The 17,519-nt window shown below is 51.4% G+C and overlaps 1 protein-coding gene across 9 annotated transcripts in view; it reads right to left on the bottom strand.

The window, feature by feature from the left end:
• KDM2A (lysine demethylase 2A) overlaps positions 1-17,519 on the bottom strand; it is an 83,234-nt gene that overhangs the window by 3,853 nt on the left and 61,862 nt on the right. For 5 of the 9 annotated variants that reach the window (XM_043548369.1, XM_043548366.1, XM_043548365.1 and 2 more), the window contains exons 14-20: positions 6,345-6,428; positions 4,146-4,412; positions 3,792-3,923; positions 3,596-3,685; positions 2,940-3,164; positions 1,420-2,129; positions 92-255 (exon numbers count right to left, since the gene is read on the bottom strand). In XM_043548369.1, the coding sequence (XP_043404304.1) occupies positions 92-255; positions 1,420-2,129; positions 2,940-3,164; positions 3,596-3,685; positions 3,792-3,923; positions 4,146-4,412; positions 6,345-6,428 (1,672 nt within the window). Of the gene's footprint in view, positions 1-91; positions 256-1,419; positions 2,130-2,939; positions 3,165-3,595; positions 3,686-3,791; positions 3,924-4,145; positions 4,413-6,344; positions 6,429-8,055; positions 8,315-17,519 lie in introns of those variants that run through there. The other 4 variants (XM_043548370.1, XM_037899354.2, XM_037899355.2 and 1 more) reach the window with 2 other exon arrangements.

The following is a 17,519-nucleotide window of genomic DNA, read 5'->3' as shown; positions in this document are numbered from 1 at the left end:
AAGGGGCAGTTCAGCATGTGGGTTGTAATGCCAAGGGCAAAGCAAAAAAGAAAAGCCCCCTCACCCCACCCCAAGCACAAGGCCCACTGACCTGGCAGCCTGTTGACAAGCCAGGTGAGCTGTTTTTTGGAGATATTGGTCCAGCTAAGGTCGAGGCTGACCGGCTGCCTCTTGATGATGCCACTCAGGGCCTGGGGAGTGATGGACTTGCACCTGCTCAAGTCAATCTTCGTCCACAATCTCTTGTCGCAGCACCTGATGCAGACAGACATGCCGGTTGGACAGGAAGAGCCCATAGCCCTACCCGATACAGACTGCTGGATGCCAAGGGAATGAAGGAACTCCAGTGGTAACATGCTCCAAAGGACCCAGGGGCTTGCTGTGCTAATCAGACTTCTGCAGGCTCTTCAGCTCCAGTCTGTCTCTGGACACACTCCAGCTTGTGCTGGAGGAGCCATTTCAGATGCCAGTCATGCAGCTCACGCTCAGAACAGGGGTTAGGCTGCCCCGGGAACCAGCAGCAGGGCAGTTGGTTATCTCAGCACTGCTGGTTACAATAAGAACCAGGGAATGCCTGGAAGAGAGACCATGCTGGGCTAGCAGCTAACAGGATCTTGCAGGTCTGTAGGATCTAGTGTGCTTGTGCCTTCATGGGCACTGAAGTCGCTGAGGGGTTAGGGAAATACGGGTCCCTGCTTCCCACCTCACTAGCTAGGAGGCTGCATGTTCTGCCTGAGTGGCCAGCTCTCCTCACACAAGCTACAGGTAACTCCACTGTCTTGATGAGAACCATCACGTAGCCTAAGGTGAGAGAAAAAGGCCCCCGGGTGGAACAGGTATCCATGATGTGCCAATCACGACTGGGGACTGGAGGGGGTAAGAGATACACAGGACTCCATGGGAGATCACTGCAACAGTGCAGAGCCCAGAGACAGTCCCCAGCGCCTCCCATAGAGAGTTACTTTGTACAGCCTGGAGACAGTTCTGCAAAGCCACCAGGAGAGGGCTGGTGGACACAGGACACTGTCAACCACAGGAAAGGTAAGGAGAGTGCAGGACTGGTCACTGTAGGCACTAGCAAGGATGTGGGGGACTGGAACTCAGGAAATGCTCTCTGATGGAGAGGACAACCCACTGGCCACGGCCCAATAGAGCCATTCAGAGAAGTGTATTTCTTGAAGGGAAAACAGGTATGGCACAAATAGCAGCATGGCAAACTTCCAGCACCAACATACCTCACCCAAGAGCCAGAGGGACACGGCACCTCTGCCAGGGGTCCAATATGCACCAGCTGTGATGGGGCTGCAACTGACCCTGAAACAACCCTCCCAGCTCTAGTCATCTCCTATTTGGTACTAATCAGCTGGCGGGGTTCCACTGCCTTTGATGAGGGCGGGGGTGGCACCATGCCCCACTTACCATTTGTACCAAGTCTTGCACACCCGCATACACTCGCAGAGCTCTCTGCGGCTGAGGTAGCGGAAGACGGACATCCACACCTCGCGCTGCATCCAGCTCTCCTCGCCGTCCTGCGCTCGGCCGCCTCTGCCATTCAGCCGGGCCGCCCCGCCCTCCTCCACGCTTTCCTCTTCCTCCTCCTCGTCTGCTGCCTCCTCCTCGTCTGCTGCCTCCTCCTCCCCAGCCCGCTGGGGCGTCCTGGCCGGGCAGTGGCGCACTACCACGCGGGGAGAGTGCCGCAGATTAGTGGAGGAGGCGGTGATGGCCTGCAGCTTGGGCACGATGGAAGTGCCGTGCAGGTCTTTGGCGGGCCTCTGCAGTGTGACCGTGAGGTAGGAGCCATGCAGCTTGGCCTTCTCCACCTCTGACAGCTCCTTCTTGCCACTAGGGTTGTTCTCCTTCTCCCGCACCATAGTGCGCTCCGTGACCTGGAGCCGCAGCAGCTGCCGCCGCTTGAAGCGCTCATCCCTGCTCGCGCTGTGGTGGTCACTGGGGCCAGCCCCCGGGGATGAGCGCGTCACCACACCCCGCGGTGATGCCGGGTCATGGATCAGCTGCAGCATGGAGGTGGGCGAGTGCGGTGGGGGTGTCAGGGGCTCCTCGCAGCTCCGCAGGGGTCGCAGGACTTTGGCCTGCACTGTGTCCTCGTCGCTCTCCTCTATCTTCCGCTTCTGCAAAGTGGCCAGAGAGGGGAGTTAACACCTCACCTATCAACAGTACAGGCCCAGACAGCACCCCCTGATGGCACAGCAGGCAAAACCCCAGGGGAACACACCATCACTGTGCTGATACAGGGCCCCACTCACCTGGGCAAGACCACCTTTCTCTGGGCACTTTGAATAGTGGGGTCCGTGCCAGCAGTGCCCAGTATGTGGAGGAGGGACTAAGGAGAGCTTGCCCAACACTGTCCATATGGCAGGTCTGCTCTCCCAATACTGAGCTGTAGTAACCAGGGTAGGTAGTGCAGGGTGTTATAACATAAAGGGCAGAGGGGCTCAAGCCAACCGTCCAGGCTGCGGTCATCTTCTTTCCAGTAACCTCGCATCCAGGCCATGGCAAGTTCACCAGGCCTCACACACAACTGGTTTCCAGGGTGGGGCCAGTGGCCCCTCCACCATTTGCAAACCCACCTGGCACAGGGGACTCAGTCAAACTGTTGGGAGTCACACTGACAGGAGGGGCAGAGATTTGGAGGCTGTCTGGGAACAGCACCAGCTTTTAGGAGTTACGTGATCAGAACTCAGCTCCTAAATCCACACCTGGCCACCTGAACAAGCATCCTGACTTTCAGGATGGTTAAGTACCCACTGAGGTCCTTTTCCTAAGGGAGTGGTGGTGGAAGGATGAAGCCACAAGGCTTTGCTATGTTCTTGAGGCCAATGGGAAACTGCGCCCTTCCCACTGCTGAGCCCTGCACCCAGGCTGGCCACATTCATCTCCTCCCGAGTTGCAGGCCCACTCCCTGCAGGAGGGTCCCCCACCTTGCTTGCCTCTGCTGGGACACTGCTCTCTGGGGCAACAGGCACAGTTCTACGTATGAGCTGGTAACCGTAGTTCTGCTGCCTAGGCAGCGCTGCCAGCCTCCACTTGGCCAGCCGGCGCCGCACATAGTCTGCTCGCTGCTTGGTGGCAGGGTCTGGGTGCCAGTGCCCTTTGAGGAGTCGTTTCTTCTGCAGGATGCTGGAGTTTGCTTGTTGACAGGCTCTCTGTGAACGTCGTGGGGGGTGGACATGGAAGAGCTATGAACCAGCTCCACTGGAAGTTAGCAACGTGCAGCTTCACCAGTGCCCACAAGCCACCTGGCCCAACCGAGGTGCCACAGCTCCACCAGTGCCCACCTGCCTGATGTGGCATTCACTGCCCTCAAGAGCATCAGTTCCTGTTGACCCAATGTGGCCATGCATATACGTGAACACATGCCTGGCTCCATGGCATGACGACCTCAACAGAGCCTCCTCAATTCTCCCTGCAACTCAGTGTCCAGAGTGAGTAGCATCCCACAACCAGCTGGGCTCCCCCTTTCCCCACATACCTCCCCACCTGACAAGAACCGAGTGAGGTGTACGTTTAGAGATCAACCCAAGTGCTCCCATTCTCCCCACACTGGTGCTGTCCAGGCGAGTGGGTCTCCTCTTACCTGGCCCTTCTCCAACTCATCACCCTGGTAGCACTTTGGACACTCCCAGCAATTGGGCAATTCATCATTCAGCAGCCCTTCCCCATCCATCTGTAGATGGGAGATATCAAGTGGTTAAGCACCACCCTTCAGCCACTCTCCTCCCTCCCCACACACGAGTGTGGACCCAGAACCCATGTCCCTGAGCCCACCTCACCTGCAGGCAGCCAGGGTGAACTATCTCGTTGCAGATGCAGCATTCCATGAGCTTTTTCTCAAAGTCCTGCGAATCCTCATTCTGATCCACCTCCCCGCAAAGCGCGCACGTAACTGAGTGAGGCAGCCTGGGCTACAAAGGAAGCCAAGAGTGAAACCAGGGAGACAGACACACCAAAGGAAGTGCCCTCAAGCTTGGGGGATGGCTAGTTCCAGGAGCTCCCTTGTGTTGACCCAAATTCTGCTCTGTCAAATTCAGATTTGGAGTGGAAGGCTCAAGCAAAATTCCCTGCCATCCTTGCCCCCAAGTGGCCAGCCACGGCTCCCCCCCAACGTAACTTGCCACAGAACTCACCGCTAGGCATTGCCGGAGGACACAGGACTGCTTCATGCGACCAGGCCCCCCAAACTTCTTCATGTCCCTGCAGTAGTGGCACATGCCGCACTCGCCCTGCATGCAGGCCTTGCATTTACGGCACCGCACCCGCCTCCGTCGTGCTCCTGACACTATCGGAGACACTGTGGGCCTTACAGGTGCCGGGCGTGGGGCTGGCTTCATGGTGTGAGGCTTGGTGATGGGGATGGTGGGCAGGCGCACCTTCGGCCGGGCCTGGAGCTTTAGCTGGCAATAGACGCACAAAGGAGAGGTCAAAGATTGGGAGGTTCATGGCTCACAGCTTTCTGTCATGTTCAAGCAGCAGGAGCATCTCAGCAAGCCCGTGTCTCGCACCTTTCATTTGGATCTCAAAGGACTGCACAGACTCAGCCCAGTCAGCATTTCCCCCATTTTACAGAGCTGAGAACGAATGTATCCAAGGGAAGGCAGGATTAGATCCCTAGCCACTAGATGCTACACCCCAGAGTCGGGTGCATACCACGAGCCAAGGAAGGGAAATGACTGTTTGCAGCGCTTATCTTCTTTCCCAACCCATGCCCCAATCTCTTCTTCCAGTCGAGTAAGAGCTGCAAATGGGCCCCTACATCTCACTGTGACCTTAGACAGTGGCTCGCTCCCTTCCAGCCTTCCCCTGGTGAGACTTGTTTCCTCTGACCCAGGGCCAGTGGCTGGGAAAGTACACCAAATCTGAAACTGTTTATAACCAGCCCAGCTGCTAAGCACCTTCGCAACAGTCTTCTCACACAATTGCAGAAAATTCTCCAACTGCCAGGGCTTTATACCACTGGGAAGCTGGGATCCAAACTCAGCCTGTCAGGGCTGGTCAGCAGTCTTTTGATTTAGCAAGACTTTTTGGTCCACGCCTGAATACTGACACGCTGCCTCTTGGAACAGTACAATTCCCAAATTCTCCTCCAAGAGACATCGTATTCTGACATTTCTAAGAGCAACACCCATGGCGAGAGCAGCCAGAACAAAAGGGACAGACTATCAACCCTCATAGAACTATGGGGCATAAACTAATCCTCAGTTTTGGGGTAAGCTGCAGACCCTCCTGGCCAAAGGGCCTCGGTGGGGGGCTTATTGTATCTCCCTTTCTCCAAGTCAAGTGGTAGGAAGGCAGAAAAACTACTTGGCCAACTGCCAACACAGTAATTTCTGTTAGAGGGAGCCCATTATCCAGCATGCTCACTCCCTTTTGGGGAACAAATTCTGACTTATGGATGTACGGGCAATTTTTTTTTTTTTTTTTTTTTTTTTTTTAAGTATTTAGGTACCTAACTCCCATGTACCTTTTAAAATCTAGGCCTTACTGCTTATACCTATATATTCGCCGAATAGGTTAGGCAAACATTTCAGCCTATGGGACCTTTCACTAAGTTTCTCCTGTGACTATTCACCACTAGTGGCAAGCGATTGGACAAATAAATCACATGGCATCACTTTGGCTCCACGACTGGATGGCAAACTACGGACTGAACTGGCGGAGAGTGGTGACTCCCGTTTGCATGTGAATGACTGATATTCAGACCAACACACTTAGATTCATGGATAGGATGTGAGGGCAGAGTCTGAGGCAGTCACTCTGGTTCGCTAGCCAGTTGCCACCTCTGGGAAGCATTCCTTTGCAGGAAGGCAGGAGCATAGCAGGGACTGATCCCCATGAGAGTGGGGAAGCTGCCTGCTTCGCCCTGCTGTGGGCTTGTTAAGAGAGCGGACATTAGATAAAGGCCGTATCTGTGGGAGGACCACACTCTGCTCCAAGACAGCCACTTATGAAAAGTTCACTGGCTTAGAGGTGCTTGTCGGTGGGTGCCAACTTGTGCACAGAAGTGCACTTGGGCTTGTGTTGATCTTTCACTTCTGCACTTTGCGTTTCACCTGAAGTGGGGAACGTAACAGCACCAATTTCTTGAATCCTGCATCTCGCTGCCTTCTCCCATCCACATTCCTGCATTTAAGCAGCTCTGGGAGGGGCTGCTGGGAACATGACTCCCCTCCCCTATGGAGGGTCACTAGGCAGTTAGGTTCCAGGGCTCTGCTCTCCACTTCCACCACTGGAATCTCCCCTCAGAAGAAGCAATAGGGAGGTGAGAAGCCAGATGAAACCAAAACCGCCAGCAGTTGGCTGGACCATGGTACAGCCCCGTCTCTTACCTTGTCTCTCTTGGGCCACTGGATGATAGGGACTCCTGTAAGTGCCAGTTTTGGGTCGCTGTTCGCGTGCTCTTCCAGCAGCAGCTATTGAAGAGTCAGGAAGAGAAAAGGAAGGAGACAAACAGCAGCACAGATACATAAGCAAGGGAACAAGAAACTGCTGCCAGCCTGGATCTGTCCAGATGCCAGGGAGAGAGCATTCCTTTCACATACTGCTGCAGTGGCTGGGGAAGAGATATCCTCCACTCCACCCCCAGCAGAGACACCTGTTCATCATCAGCAGAGCTGAGCTGAGCTACACAAGTGATAGTTATCTAGCCGTTTCAGCCCAGCAGTCCCTGGCAGACCATGCTGAGAGGAGTGTGCACTTGTGTGGGGACTAGTTCTTTTGTAGAAGAGCAGAAGCCCAGCCCCTTTTCCAGAGGAGCTGAGTTGGGGCATGATGCTTCCCTGTAATTTGAACGCTCTAAGCAGCAGACAGAGTGCAAGACAGCCAGCCCCTGCTCTGGTGTAGGAGGCAGTCATTCTCACAAGGAAACCACACAGCCCTGTGCTGGGTGCCAGGTAGCTAGAAGCGTCTTCCCATTCTGCCTTCCAGTTTGGATTTCACAGTAATGAACAGTTCGAAAAGGCGGCAGGGCTTCGAGGCTTCTGAGAACGTTCCCAGGGCTGGCCCTCCTGCCTTTAACTCAAGGACATCCTACAGCCAGGTGTTAGCGACAAGCACCTGCATCCCTTGGAAGGCTCTTGGGCTACCAGTGCCAAGCCTGGCCTCTGCTCTCTACCCCACCCACCCACCCACCCAGATTGCCGTTGCAGATGTGCTTTATTTACTTGGCTGTTGCTATGGCTACGTTTTCAGGAGCCTCCTGCTGGCACTCCCATGTGTCAGGCAAGCGCAGTGCTTCCTGCTGCCAGGAGGAAACAGGGCATGGGCTGGGCTCACATCCACCCCAGGGGATGCACGTCCCCCAAAGGGAGCCTCTGCTGGGGAAGGCTGCTTTCCAGTTACTCCCCGCCCTTCTACGAAGGCTGCGGGCGCGGGCGGAAGTGGCTGCCTCCACTCCCAGAGCAGCATAGCGTGCTGTCCACAACCAGACTTTCCTCCCTCAGCCAGCCTTCACATGAGCACACACTGAAAGGAAAGGTCAGGGTCTAGGGGCACTTAGGCATTGAGGTATGTGTGTCTATCAGAGCAGGGAGGGGGAAATGCACACTCCCCCTGCCCCAGGTACTCCAGGGGGTGGGCTGGCTGGCTGTTCAGGCACGAACACCCTGCTCTGAGTGGGAGGGGGCACACCGTGATCCAACATCTAACCAAACAAGGCAGTATGGGGCAGGGAACCCTAAATGTGTCCCCTCTGTGCTCATCTCAGGAGGGAGAACACCAACTTCTAGCCTTGGAACACCCCGCCTCGAGGATCGCTAGCACAAGCGGAAAATACTCCCAGAGAGGGAACGGGCGACGTGATTTCCACCCCAGAACGCCCTCCCCCCAAAAAGGTGCAGGAACCCCACGTAAACAAGCCAACCCCAGTCAGAGAAGAGGGGAAAGCCCGAGCCCCAGCAGGGAGCTGTTTCGAGAGGGCAGATCTCATAGAAGAACGCCAATAGCATTGTTCTGCGGAAACGTGGATGGCAACTAAGTGCCCCCCCCCCCCCCGGAGGTTCCCATCCAATCCCCCCAAGGAAGCTCTCCTCGCTGCCTGACCTTGCGTGCTACGTCCCTCTGGAGCTGCCGAGGCTGTGCGGAATGAAGTTTCCGAGCCCCTTTGTTCCGTTCCGTGCACTGCGAGCTGCGGGGCTCTCCCTGGCTCCACTCCTTCCGATTTACAGTGTGTAAATCAGCAAACCCCCCCGCTCTTCGGGAGACATGTTCCCAAGAGCCGCCCTCCCCAACCCAGGCAGCTGCCCCAGCAGAAGCTCGCTCCTTTCCAGACCCCGTCCGCAGCTTCCTGTGCCCGCAGACAATGCTGCTGCGTCACCCACATGCGGCTCCCAGCAATGCTTTGCAGGCGGAAAGATGGCAGAAGAGAAAGAGCCAGCGAGCGAGACAGCGCGCAGAGGACAGCTTCGTTCTGCTGCAGAGTCAGAGGAGGCTGGGACAAGCGGCTGGCGGCTCGCTGATTGGCAGACAGGGCTGCCCGAAGAGCCCCCCTCCCCTGTCCCCTCCCCTCACCACTGCAATCGGAGAACCCAGGGCCAGACCCCGAGGGCTTCGGCAGTGTGGCTGACTTTAGAGAGCAACAGAAAAGCGTTAACCCCTTGTGTGCGCTGCGGCTGGCCTGCATTTGTCCTTGTCTTACACGCCCTGGCTAGCCACCTTCCCATTTTCTTAATCAGGCTGTTTACGGGCTTCCTCTGAACGGACACCCAGGCCCTACACAGCATCTCATTGAGGGGCATGGGGGGACGATTATATTCCTATGAGAAAGGAGGTGGTCAGAGTCCATTGCAGACTACTGAACACAAACTGAGTCTGCAGGCATTGAACCTGGGGATCTAAAACCATGAACCTCCACTATTTCAGCTAAGAGACCTCATCCGCTAACTTTTAGAGGCAGTTGCAGCCTCGAACCAATTTATATGTCCCCCTCTAGTGGCTACCTCAAAAAGCCATACTGGGTTTACCTGAGTTACACAAGGGGCTTGCCTACACATATATTTTATAGTGCTCTAAGTTGCTGGCTCAGGGGTGTGAAAAATCCCCCCCTCCCCACCCGAGTGCAGCAAGTCTGAGTGTTTTAAAGCACAAGTGTAGACAGGCTCTGAGCTCATCCCCTCCTGGAGGTGGATTACCAGGAGCACTGGGAGAGCTCTCTCCCAGCGCTCGTGTGCGATCACACTCGCACTTCGAAGTGCTGCCGTGGGAGCACTCCCACGACAGCGCTTCAAAGTTTCCAGTGTAGCCATGCCCAAGATATCCCAGTGCACCCATCCCGTTCCCATCACTGGTGAATCTCAACATAATACATTGTGGGACAGCTTCAGTTAAAAATGGAGGATGTTATTAAAGTATGAAATATACAAGGAAAATGGTACTAATTAAGGTCTATTAAATTGTGTTATGCTGCCCCCAGTTTAATATATTACATACCACAGAACCTTCACTCTTGTAGAAGCTAGCAGGGAAAGCTTAAAGTCTGGCAGGTGAGCAGGGGACAGTTGGATTTTTTTTGCACCCAAGGGGCATGAGGAGCAGTTTGAGAAGGATGTGGCAGGGACGCACAGATTAGCTGGATGTTTCTGCTAAAATAATCCAGTAGCTAACAAGGCTGTGGTTTGAACTGCCATCCATATGGGGCATCAGCATTAACACCATGGTGAACTGACCCTCTCAGGTCTACTGTTGCAGGCTGTCCACAGACTCAGGAAGACATCTCTGCACCGATAAAGGTTAGAAGCTTTGTATAATAAAAAGCTGAGATGCTAGATCACAATTCTCCAGAAGGCTGCAAATCATGGAGTACATTGGGTGTTTCACCAACCAATCACATGCACCTCCTGTGAAACATGCCCTGCATTCCTGTCCCTCAATGGGAAAGGTTTCTTCATACAGTCTCATTAGATAATGATTCTGACATATTCAATACATATGCCTTCTTACTCATCTTGTGCTGTAGGAAGCTACCACCTCTCATCACACCCTGATATATCAAGGTTGAGAGTTTGGGTGATTGTCTACTGCACTTTACAGGTGAATAGGGAAGGTTTAACCCTCCCTTTCACAGCAGGAGAGATGAGGAGTGGCTGCTTTTTCAAACCAAACACCTCTTTCAAGCTACACCCTTTGCAGATTTCATTGTAGGTTTCACTCTGCTCTGTCCCATGGGAACAACTTTCCATGTAGCCAGTGACCTCCCCTCTGCTGCAGAGGGTGCCTATTTTATGCTTCTGGGCAGTCTCCAGGACTGAGCAATGGCCAGCTCCCTCCAGCCATGGATCCTCTATGTCCTAAATTTTTCTCCAACCATGGCTATCCTTGCTCCAGTATGAAAAAGGGAGGATGTGATGACCAGAAGTCTAGTTTAGCAATTTTGAAAGATGTGGGCTTCAGCAACTGAAGTCCTCGCCACTTCTTGAACAGAGACAGGAGAGAGCAGCTCTAGACACTCAGAACCTAGAGGGAGAATAGTGAGGCAGGAACCTAAATGATCCTGATTTATTGCAGGGGGGAGAAGACTGGGGTACAGGAGAACTATCCTGCTTTGAATGAATGGTGACCACCCTTGCATGGCTGAGAGATGGCTGACAGATGGAGTGGACTACAGGCCCCGCAGGCAAGGGGAGGCAGTAGCAGCCCATCATGCAATGAAGGAGGATTTAATTAGTGACAGCAGAGGTAACAGAAAATAGATTGGTGAAGAGACAGAGCAGTTCTGGGCAGCAGTCAGACTCTGCAATGAATGATTAGCTCAGCTACACACTAGCGGCAGCCAGACCAGAGAGGAGATCCTGGATATGGGAACTTCAGATTGTTCACCTTCAGGGTAGGGAGTCTCTCTGTGTTTGTACTGCACCGAGCTTAATGGGGTCCCAATCCCAGTTGGGCCTCCGGGCACTACCAAAATAAACATTTACTACTGCAATTACTAAGAGGTCCAGACTTGGGCTTATGAACCATCTAAGTCCAATGAGCAGGTAGTAGATATAACAATTTCTCTGATGGCCCGCTGAAAAGCTACGCTACTAAGAAACCAGGTCCCCACTAAGACTTTGGGGAGCATTATGTGTGGGAAGACTGAGGGACAAGGGTGATTGGAAAAAATGGGTGTGTGTGAAGTAGGTTTTAAGATCATAAATCAGGTGGAGGGAGGGGAAGGAACCTCATTTATTATTGAGACCAGATGAGGCATAAACTAATGGCTGCCCTGTTAAAATCTCTCAATTGCCAGCTTAGGTTATGTACCTCAAGAGGAACCAGATATTAGCTATGCACCAGTAAGATGCCCAAGGCTTTGCATGATGGTCAGGAGGTAAGAGTGCTGCTGGATAAAGGGAGTTCTGTGAAGTTTGTTCTTTGCAAGGGATCTGGACCAAGCTACCATGCTCAGGTTGTATGTATGAGGACTGAGGGATCTATGTAGCTCCTGAAGTACACATCACTGTTTTATGATGCAAGTTAAAGTAGGAACACTCCCTTCCAATAGGGTATGAGGACAAGGTTTTCCAGTTCTCATAGGCCTTCTTAGTGAAACCATTACAGCTTGCGTAGTGATTCAATCACAGGACAAGAAAGGAAAGACCTGGAATCACACCAAGAGGTTTGCCGAGGAGCCAGGAAAAGCTAAAAAACAAAGCCTTGGAGAAAAGGGTAGGGCACGATGAGGCGAGGTTAAGAGAAAGATGAAGCTGGATGTGGTACAACCCTCTCAGTATTGATGTTCTACAGTCAGATCTCACTCTTCAGCCTCTATACTCCCAAGTGGTGTAGAAGTCAGGGGTATACCAGTGAAGGTATAAAACTATGTCCCAGTATGGGACCACAGATAAGTATGTATCAGAGTGCCCCTTAAAGGAAAAAGCCAGTAATCCCTAAAGCTTGTAGAGAAACGGTCCTAATGGTTTGACACATAATTCCATAGGCAGGACCCCCTGCACCAACAAAAAGAAACCTAGGACAGGATAGCACTGAGATTTTATTAGCCTGATTTGTATCAACAAGTAGAGGAATGGATTCAAACCTGGCCTGAAATTCCAGAAAGTTGCCTTCACTAAGAAAAAAAAGGTGATTACACATCTTGTGACATTTCCACTTGTAGGAGGTGCCACTTTCCTCACAAAATGATGGATGCTGCAAGACCCCTAGAATGCAATTATTTGGATAACCAGTATCTAGTGGCTGTTAATGACTATGTACCCAGAAGCCTTTCCCAAAGAAGATATTAAAAAGCCGGCAGGTGGTGAGTGCATTCGTTCAATTGTTATCCAGGACACACCGCAAACACCAGAAATGTCATGTCCAGGGTTATGCAGCCACTTTACAGACAATTGGAAATAAAAAGAATTCAAATGTTAAAAGTGTGAATTGGGAGTGCTTTGTTCCAGGTGAGCCCTGAGTGGGCCTGACTGTTATAAAAAGCCAGTCAGTCGCGAACCAGCGGAGGGCTAACAGTGGGAGTTTGCCTGGGGAGAGCCCACTGAGGCTTTCATCTTGCAGGCTTCTCTGAGTAGTTACTACAGCACCTGAGGAAGCTCTTAGAAGGAAGGTAATATGGATGGTGAGCATTCAGCTGTTATCTGCACAGGATGTGCCAGGTTTGTCTTTCTTCCACAGGACAGAAGTGACTGTCTGTATAAAGTACAAGCTGGTCTCCATATTGGAAGAGAAGGTTCAAGGTCTGGAGAAACAAGTATCAACCCTGCGTTGCACAAGGGAAACTGAAGATTTCCTGTACAGATGTCAGGATATGCTTCTATGGGCACAACATTCTGAAGATTCAGAGCAGGCTGCGCAGCAGGGACAGAAGGACGGTGAAGAAATTTGGCAGCATGTGACCTCCAGAAGAAGAAAGGGGAGCGTCCATATACCAGCAACACAGATACAGGTAAACAACCGTTTTCATGTTCTCTCCACAGGTACTAATGCGGGGAGTGGACTAGATGATACCTCTGAGGGAAGGGAACAGAAGGAGACTCCGCCGATTGGAAGGCATGAGATGCACTGTCCTAGGGATGGAGGTTCCACGACTGCCGCTCCCAAGAGGCGGCGGCGGGTGGTGGTAGTAATCGGGGACTCCCTCCTCGGGGGGATTGAATCATCTATCTGCCGCCCTGACCGGGAAAACCGAGAAGTCTGCTGCTTGCCAGGATCTAGGATTCACGATGTGAAGGAGAGACTGCTGAAACTCATCAAGCCCTCGCATCGCTACCCCTTCCTGCTTCTCCACGTGGACACCAATGATACTGCCAAGAATGACCTTGAGCGGATCACTGCAGACCACGTGGCCCTGGGAAGAAGGATAAAGGAGTTTGCGGCACAAGTGGTGTTCTCGTCCATCCTCCCCGTGGAAGGAAAAGGCCTGGGTAGAGACCGTCGAATTGTGGAAGTCAACAAATGGCTACGCAGGTGGTGTCGGAGAGAAGGCTTTGGATTCTTTGACCATGGGATGATGTTCCAAGGAGGAGGAGTGCTAGGCAGAGACGGGCTCCACCTAACGAAGAAAGGGAAGAGCATCTTCGCAAGCAGGCTGGCTAACCTAGTGAGGAGGGCTTTAAACTAGGTTCACTGGGGGAAGGAGACCAAAGCCCTGAGGTAAGTGGGGAAGTAGGATACAGGGAGGAAGCACGAGAGCGCAAGAGGAGAGTGCTCCTGCTCAAACTGAGAAGCAGGATGATCAGCAAGTTATCTTAAGTGCCTATACACAAATGCAAGAAGCCTGGGAAAACAAGCAAGGGAGAACTGGAAGTCCTGGCACAGTCAAGGAATTATGATGTGGTTGGAATAACAGAGACTTGGTGGGATAACTCACATGATTGCAGTACTGTCATGGATGGATATAAATTGTTCAGGAAGGACAGGCAGGGCAGAAAAGGTGGGGGTGTTGCACTGTATGTAAGAGTGCAGTATGACTGCTCAGAGCTCCAGTATGAAACTGCAGAAAAACCTGAGAGTCTCTGGATTAAAGTTTAGAAGTGTGAGCAACAAGGGTGATGACTGACTGGCTAAGCAGCAGTTCTTCAGAAAAGGACCTGGGGATTACAGTGGACTAGAATCTGGATATGAGTCAGCAGTGTGCCCTTGTTGTCAAGAAGCCATACGGCATATTGGCCTGTATAAGTAGGAGCATTGCCAACAGATCGAGGGAAGTGATTATTCCCCTCTATTTGGCATTGGTGAGGCCACACCTGGAGTAGTGTGTCCAGTTTTGGTCCCCCAACTACAGAAGGGATGTGGGAAAAATTGGAGAGTCCAGCAGAGGGCAACAAAAATTATTAGGGGACTGGAACACATGACTTATGAGGAGAGGCTGAGGGAACTGGGATTGTTTAGTCTGCGGAAGAGAAGAATGAGGGGGGATTTGATAGCTGCTTTCAACTACCTGTGTCATAAATATAAAGGGAAGGGTAAACCTTTAAAATCCCTCCTGGCCAGAGGAAAAACCCTTTCACCTGTAAAAGGTTAAGAAGCTAGGATAACCTCGCTGGCAGCTGACCAAAATGACCAGTGAGGACACAAGGTACTTTCAAAGCTGGAGGGGGGGAGAAACAAAGGTTCTCTCTGTCTGTGTGATGTTTTTGCCAGGGACAGAACAGGAATGGAGTCTTAGAACTTAGTAAGTAATCTAGCTAGATATGCGTTAGATTCGGTTTTGTTTAAACGGCTGATAAGCTGTGCTGAATGGAATATATATTCCTGTTTGTGTGTCTTTTTGTAACTTAAGGTTTTGCATAGAGGGATTTCTCTGTGTTTTGAATCTGATTACCCTGTAAGGTATTTACCATCCTGATTTTACAGAGGTGATTCTTTTACTTTTTCTTCAATTAAAATTCTTCTTTTAAGAACCTGATTGTCTTTTCATTGTTCTTAAGATCCAAGGATTTGGGTCTGTGTTCATCTATGCAAATTGGTAAGGATTTTTATCAAGCCTTCCCCAGGAAAGGGGGTGTAGGGTTTGGGGAGGATTTTGGGGGGAAAGACGTTTCCAAGTGGGCTCTTTCCCTGTTATATATTTGTTAGATGCTAGGTGGTGGCAGCAATAAAGTCCAAGGGCAAAAGGTAAAATAGTTTGTACCTTGGGGAAGTTTTAACCTAAGCTGGTAAAAATAAGCTTAGGGGGTTTTTCCATGCAGGTCCCCACATCTGTGCCCTAGAGTTCAGAGTGGGGAAGGAACCCTGACAACCTGAAAGGGGGTTCCAAATAGGATGATCTAGACTGTTCTCAGTGGTACCAGATGACAGAACAAGGAGTAATTGTCTCAAGTTGCAGTGGGGGAGGTTTAGGTTGGATATTAGGAAAAAAACTTTCACGAGGGTGGTGACGCACTGGAATGGGTTCCCTAGGGAGGTGGTGGAATCTCCATCCTTAGAGGTTTTTAAGGCCCGGCTTGACAAAACCTTGGCTGGGATGATTTTAGTTGGTGCTGGTCCTGTTTTGAGCAGCGGGTTGGACTAGATGACCTCCTGAGGTCCCTTCCAACCCTGATATTCTATGATTCTATGAAATGCGTTCATTGGTTGACGGCCCTAGAGAAAGGTTTAAAAGATGCAGTGGGAATCTGTAAATGCTACATGGGCAGTTTGGGATAGGTTACTGCTCATGTGCAAATACCTCAGGTATCTATAGCTTTTACTTTGTTCTATTCTGTCTGACAGACATGAGGACTGCAACACATTCTTAAAGAAACCTGGGAACTGTAGCTAATCCTGGAAAGTAAAGCAAGTCAAGACCTTCAGGTGAGAGACGGACTCTTCCAAATGAGCCAGCTGGCACAAGAACATTTTAAGGAAGCCCCCACTTCCAGCGTAATGAGGAAGCAAAACCTACTAATACCAGGACAAAAGGTTTTATTTATTAGTGTTGCAACCAGGGCTGGCCTTACCATGAAGCGAACTCTGGTGGCTGCCTCAGGTGCCAGACTGGGCGGGGGTAGGGGGCGGGGGGCGGCGCCACTAGGACCCAGAGCGTAGAAAATTGTGTCTGCTGCTGGTGCATATGTATTCTTTCTGCTCTAGATGCACAGAGATGGTGGAGTGCTGTGCTGGAGGAAGGAGGGCACAAGAGACATAACAGGCAGGCAGGCGAAAAGGTGAGAGGGAACAGAAAGTAGCAGGAGCTGCAGGGAGAGAGAGGAGGAGGAGGAGCCTCTTATGTACCTCTCTAGCACCCCAAGGAGCCTGGACTGATTAACACCACCTTCTCAGGGACCCTTCCGGTTTCACGCTGCTTCCCTGAACCCACTTAAGGAGAACAGGCAGTCAACTGAAGTAGTAGGAGCCAGTTAGGCCCTTAAGACACTGATATCTTTCCTCACTCAGACCCTGCTACCAGCCTGCTTTATTTGTCCCCTTCAATTGAGTGTTGAGAGCCACTATAGCTGGCACAGAACAGCAGTCATGAGTGAAAGAAGAAAACGCCCATCTGGGGCAGCATTCAGAAAAAAAGAAAGCAAAAGAAGCTTTTCTATCTAAGCAGAAAGGAGCTCTCCTGAGATACATAGACACAAATGTTCACGGTGAGCCTTCCGGCCCCAGTGAGGATGTGAGTGGTGAGGAGATGCCTGATCTTCCAGTTAGTCAGAGTGCAGTGACCTGGCAGCTACTGCAGCATCCATACCTCCATCTCAAATGGATGTAACCATTCACATTCCTGAAGAAAAGCATAGATCAGAGAAGAGTGTGGTGGAGGCGCAAGAAACAGCTGCTGCTGAGTTTAGCTCCTTAAGCCTAGATGATCCAGGACCGTGGACCCACTTGAGCAGTAGCCTGAGGGACTTCCTTGTACTGCATGGGCCACAGCAAGTGAAAAACTTCATGTTCCCCAAAGACAAAGAAAATAGAAGTTTTCATCCAACATATTACTGGCGTGAAATCCCCAATGGTGACAAAGTGGAGGGGCCATGGCTTATGTACTCAAAACCCCAGAATGCTGCATACTGTTATTGTTGCAAACTCTTCCAGTCTAATGTTCCAGCCACATTGGGTTCTGCAGGAACAAAGGACTGGAAAAATCTGGCTAGAAATCTGGCATGCCATGAGAAGGCAGCAAATCACTAGAGAGCATTCCATAGGTGGAAAGAGCTTGAGATGAGAGTAAGGTTAAAGGCCACCACAGATAATCAGCATCAAGAGAAGATTGCATCAGCATCTCTTTACTGGCAAAATGCTCTGAAAAGGCTCATTGCCATTATGAGAATGCTTGCTATCAAAAACCTAACACTGCGTGGCACTTCATAGAATCATAGAATATCAGGGTTGGAAGGGACCCCAGAAGGTCATCTAGTCCAACCCCCTGCTCGAAGCAGGACCAATTCCCAGTTAAATCATCCCAGCCAGGGCTTTGTCAAGCCTGACCTTAAAAACCTCTAAGGAAGGAGATTCTACCACCTCCCTAGGTAACGCATTCCAGTGTTTCACCACCCTCTTAGTGAAAAAGTTTTTCCTAATATCCAATCTAAACCTCCCCCATTGCAACTTGAGACCATTACTCCTCGTTCTGTCATCTGCTACCATTG

This window comes from Chelonia mydas, chromosome 6 (assembly GCF_015237465.2).
Source record: "Chelonia mydas isolate rCheMyd1 chromosome 6, rCheMyd1.pri.v2, whole genome shotgun sequence".
NCBI classification, from domain to species: Eukaryota; Metazoa; Chordata; order Testudines; family Cheloniidae; genus Chelonia; species Chelonia mydas.
Note: the sequence above shows the minus strand (reverse complement) of the source record. Positions and strands in the feature narration are given on the sequence as shown.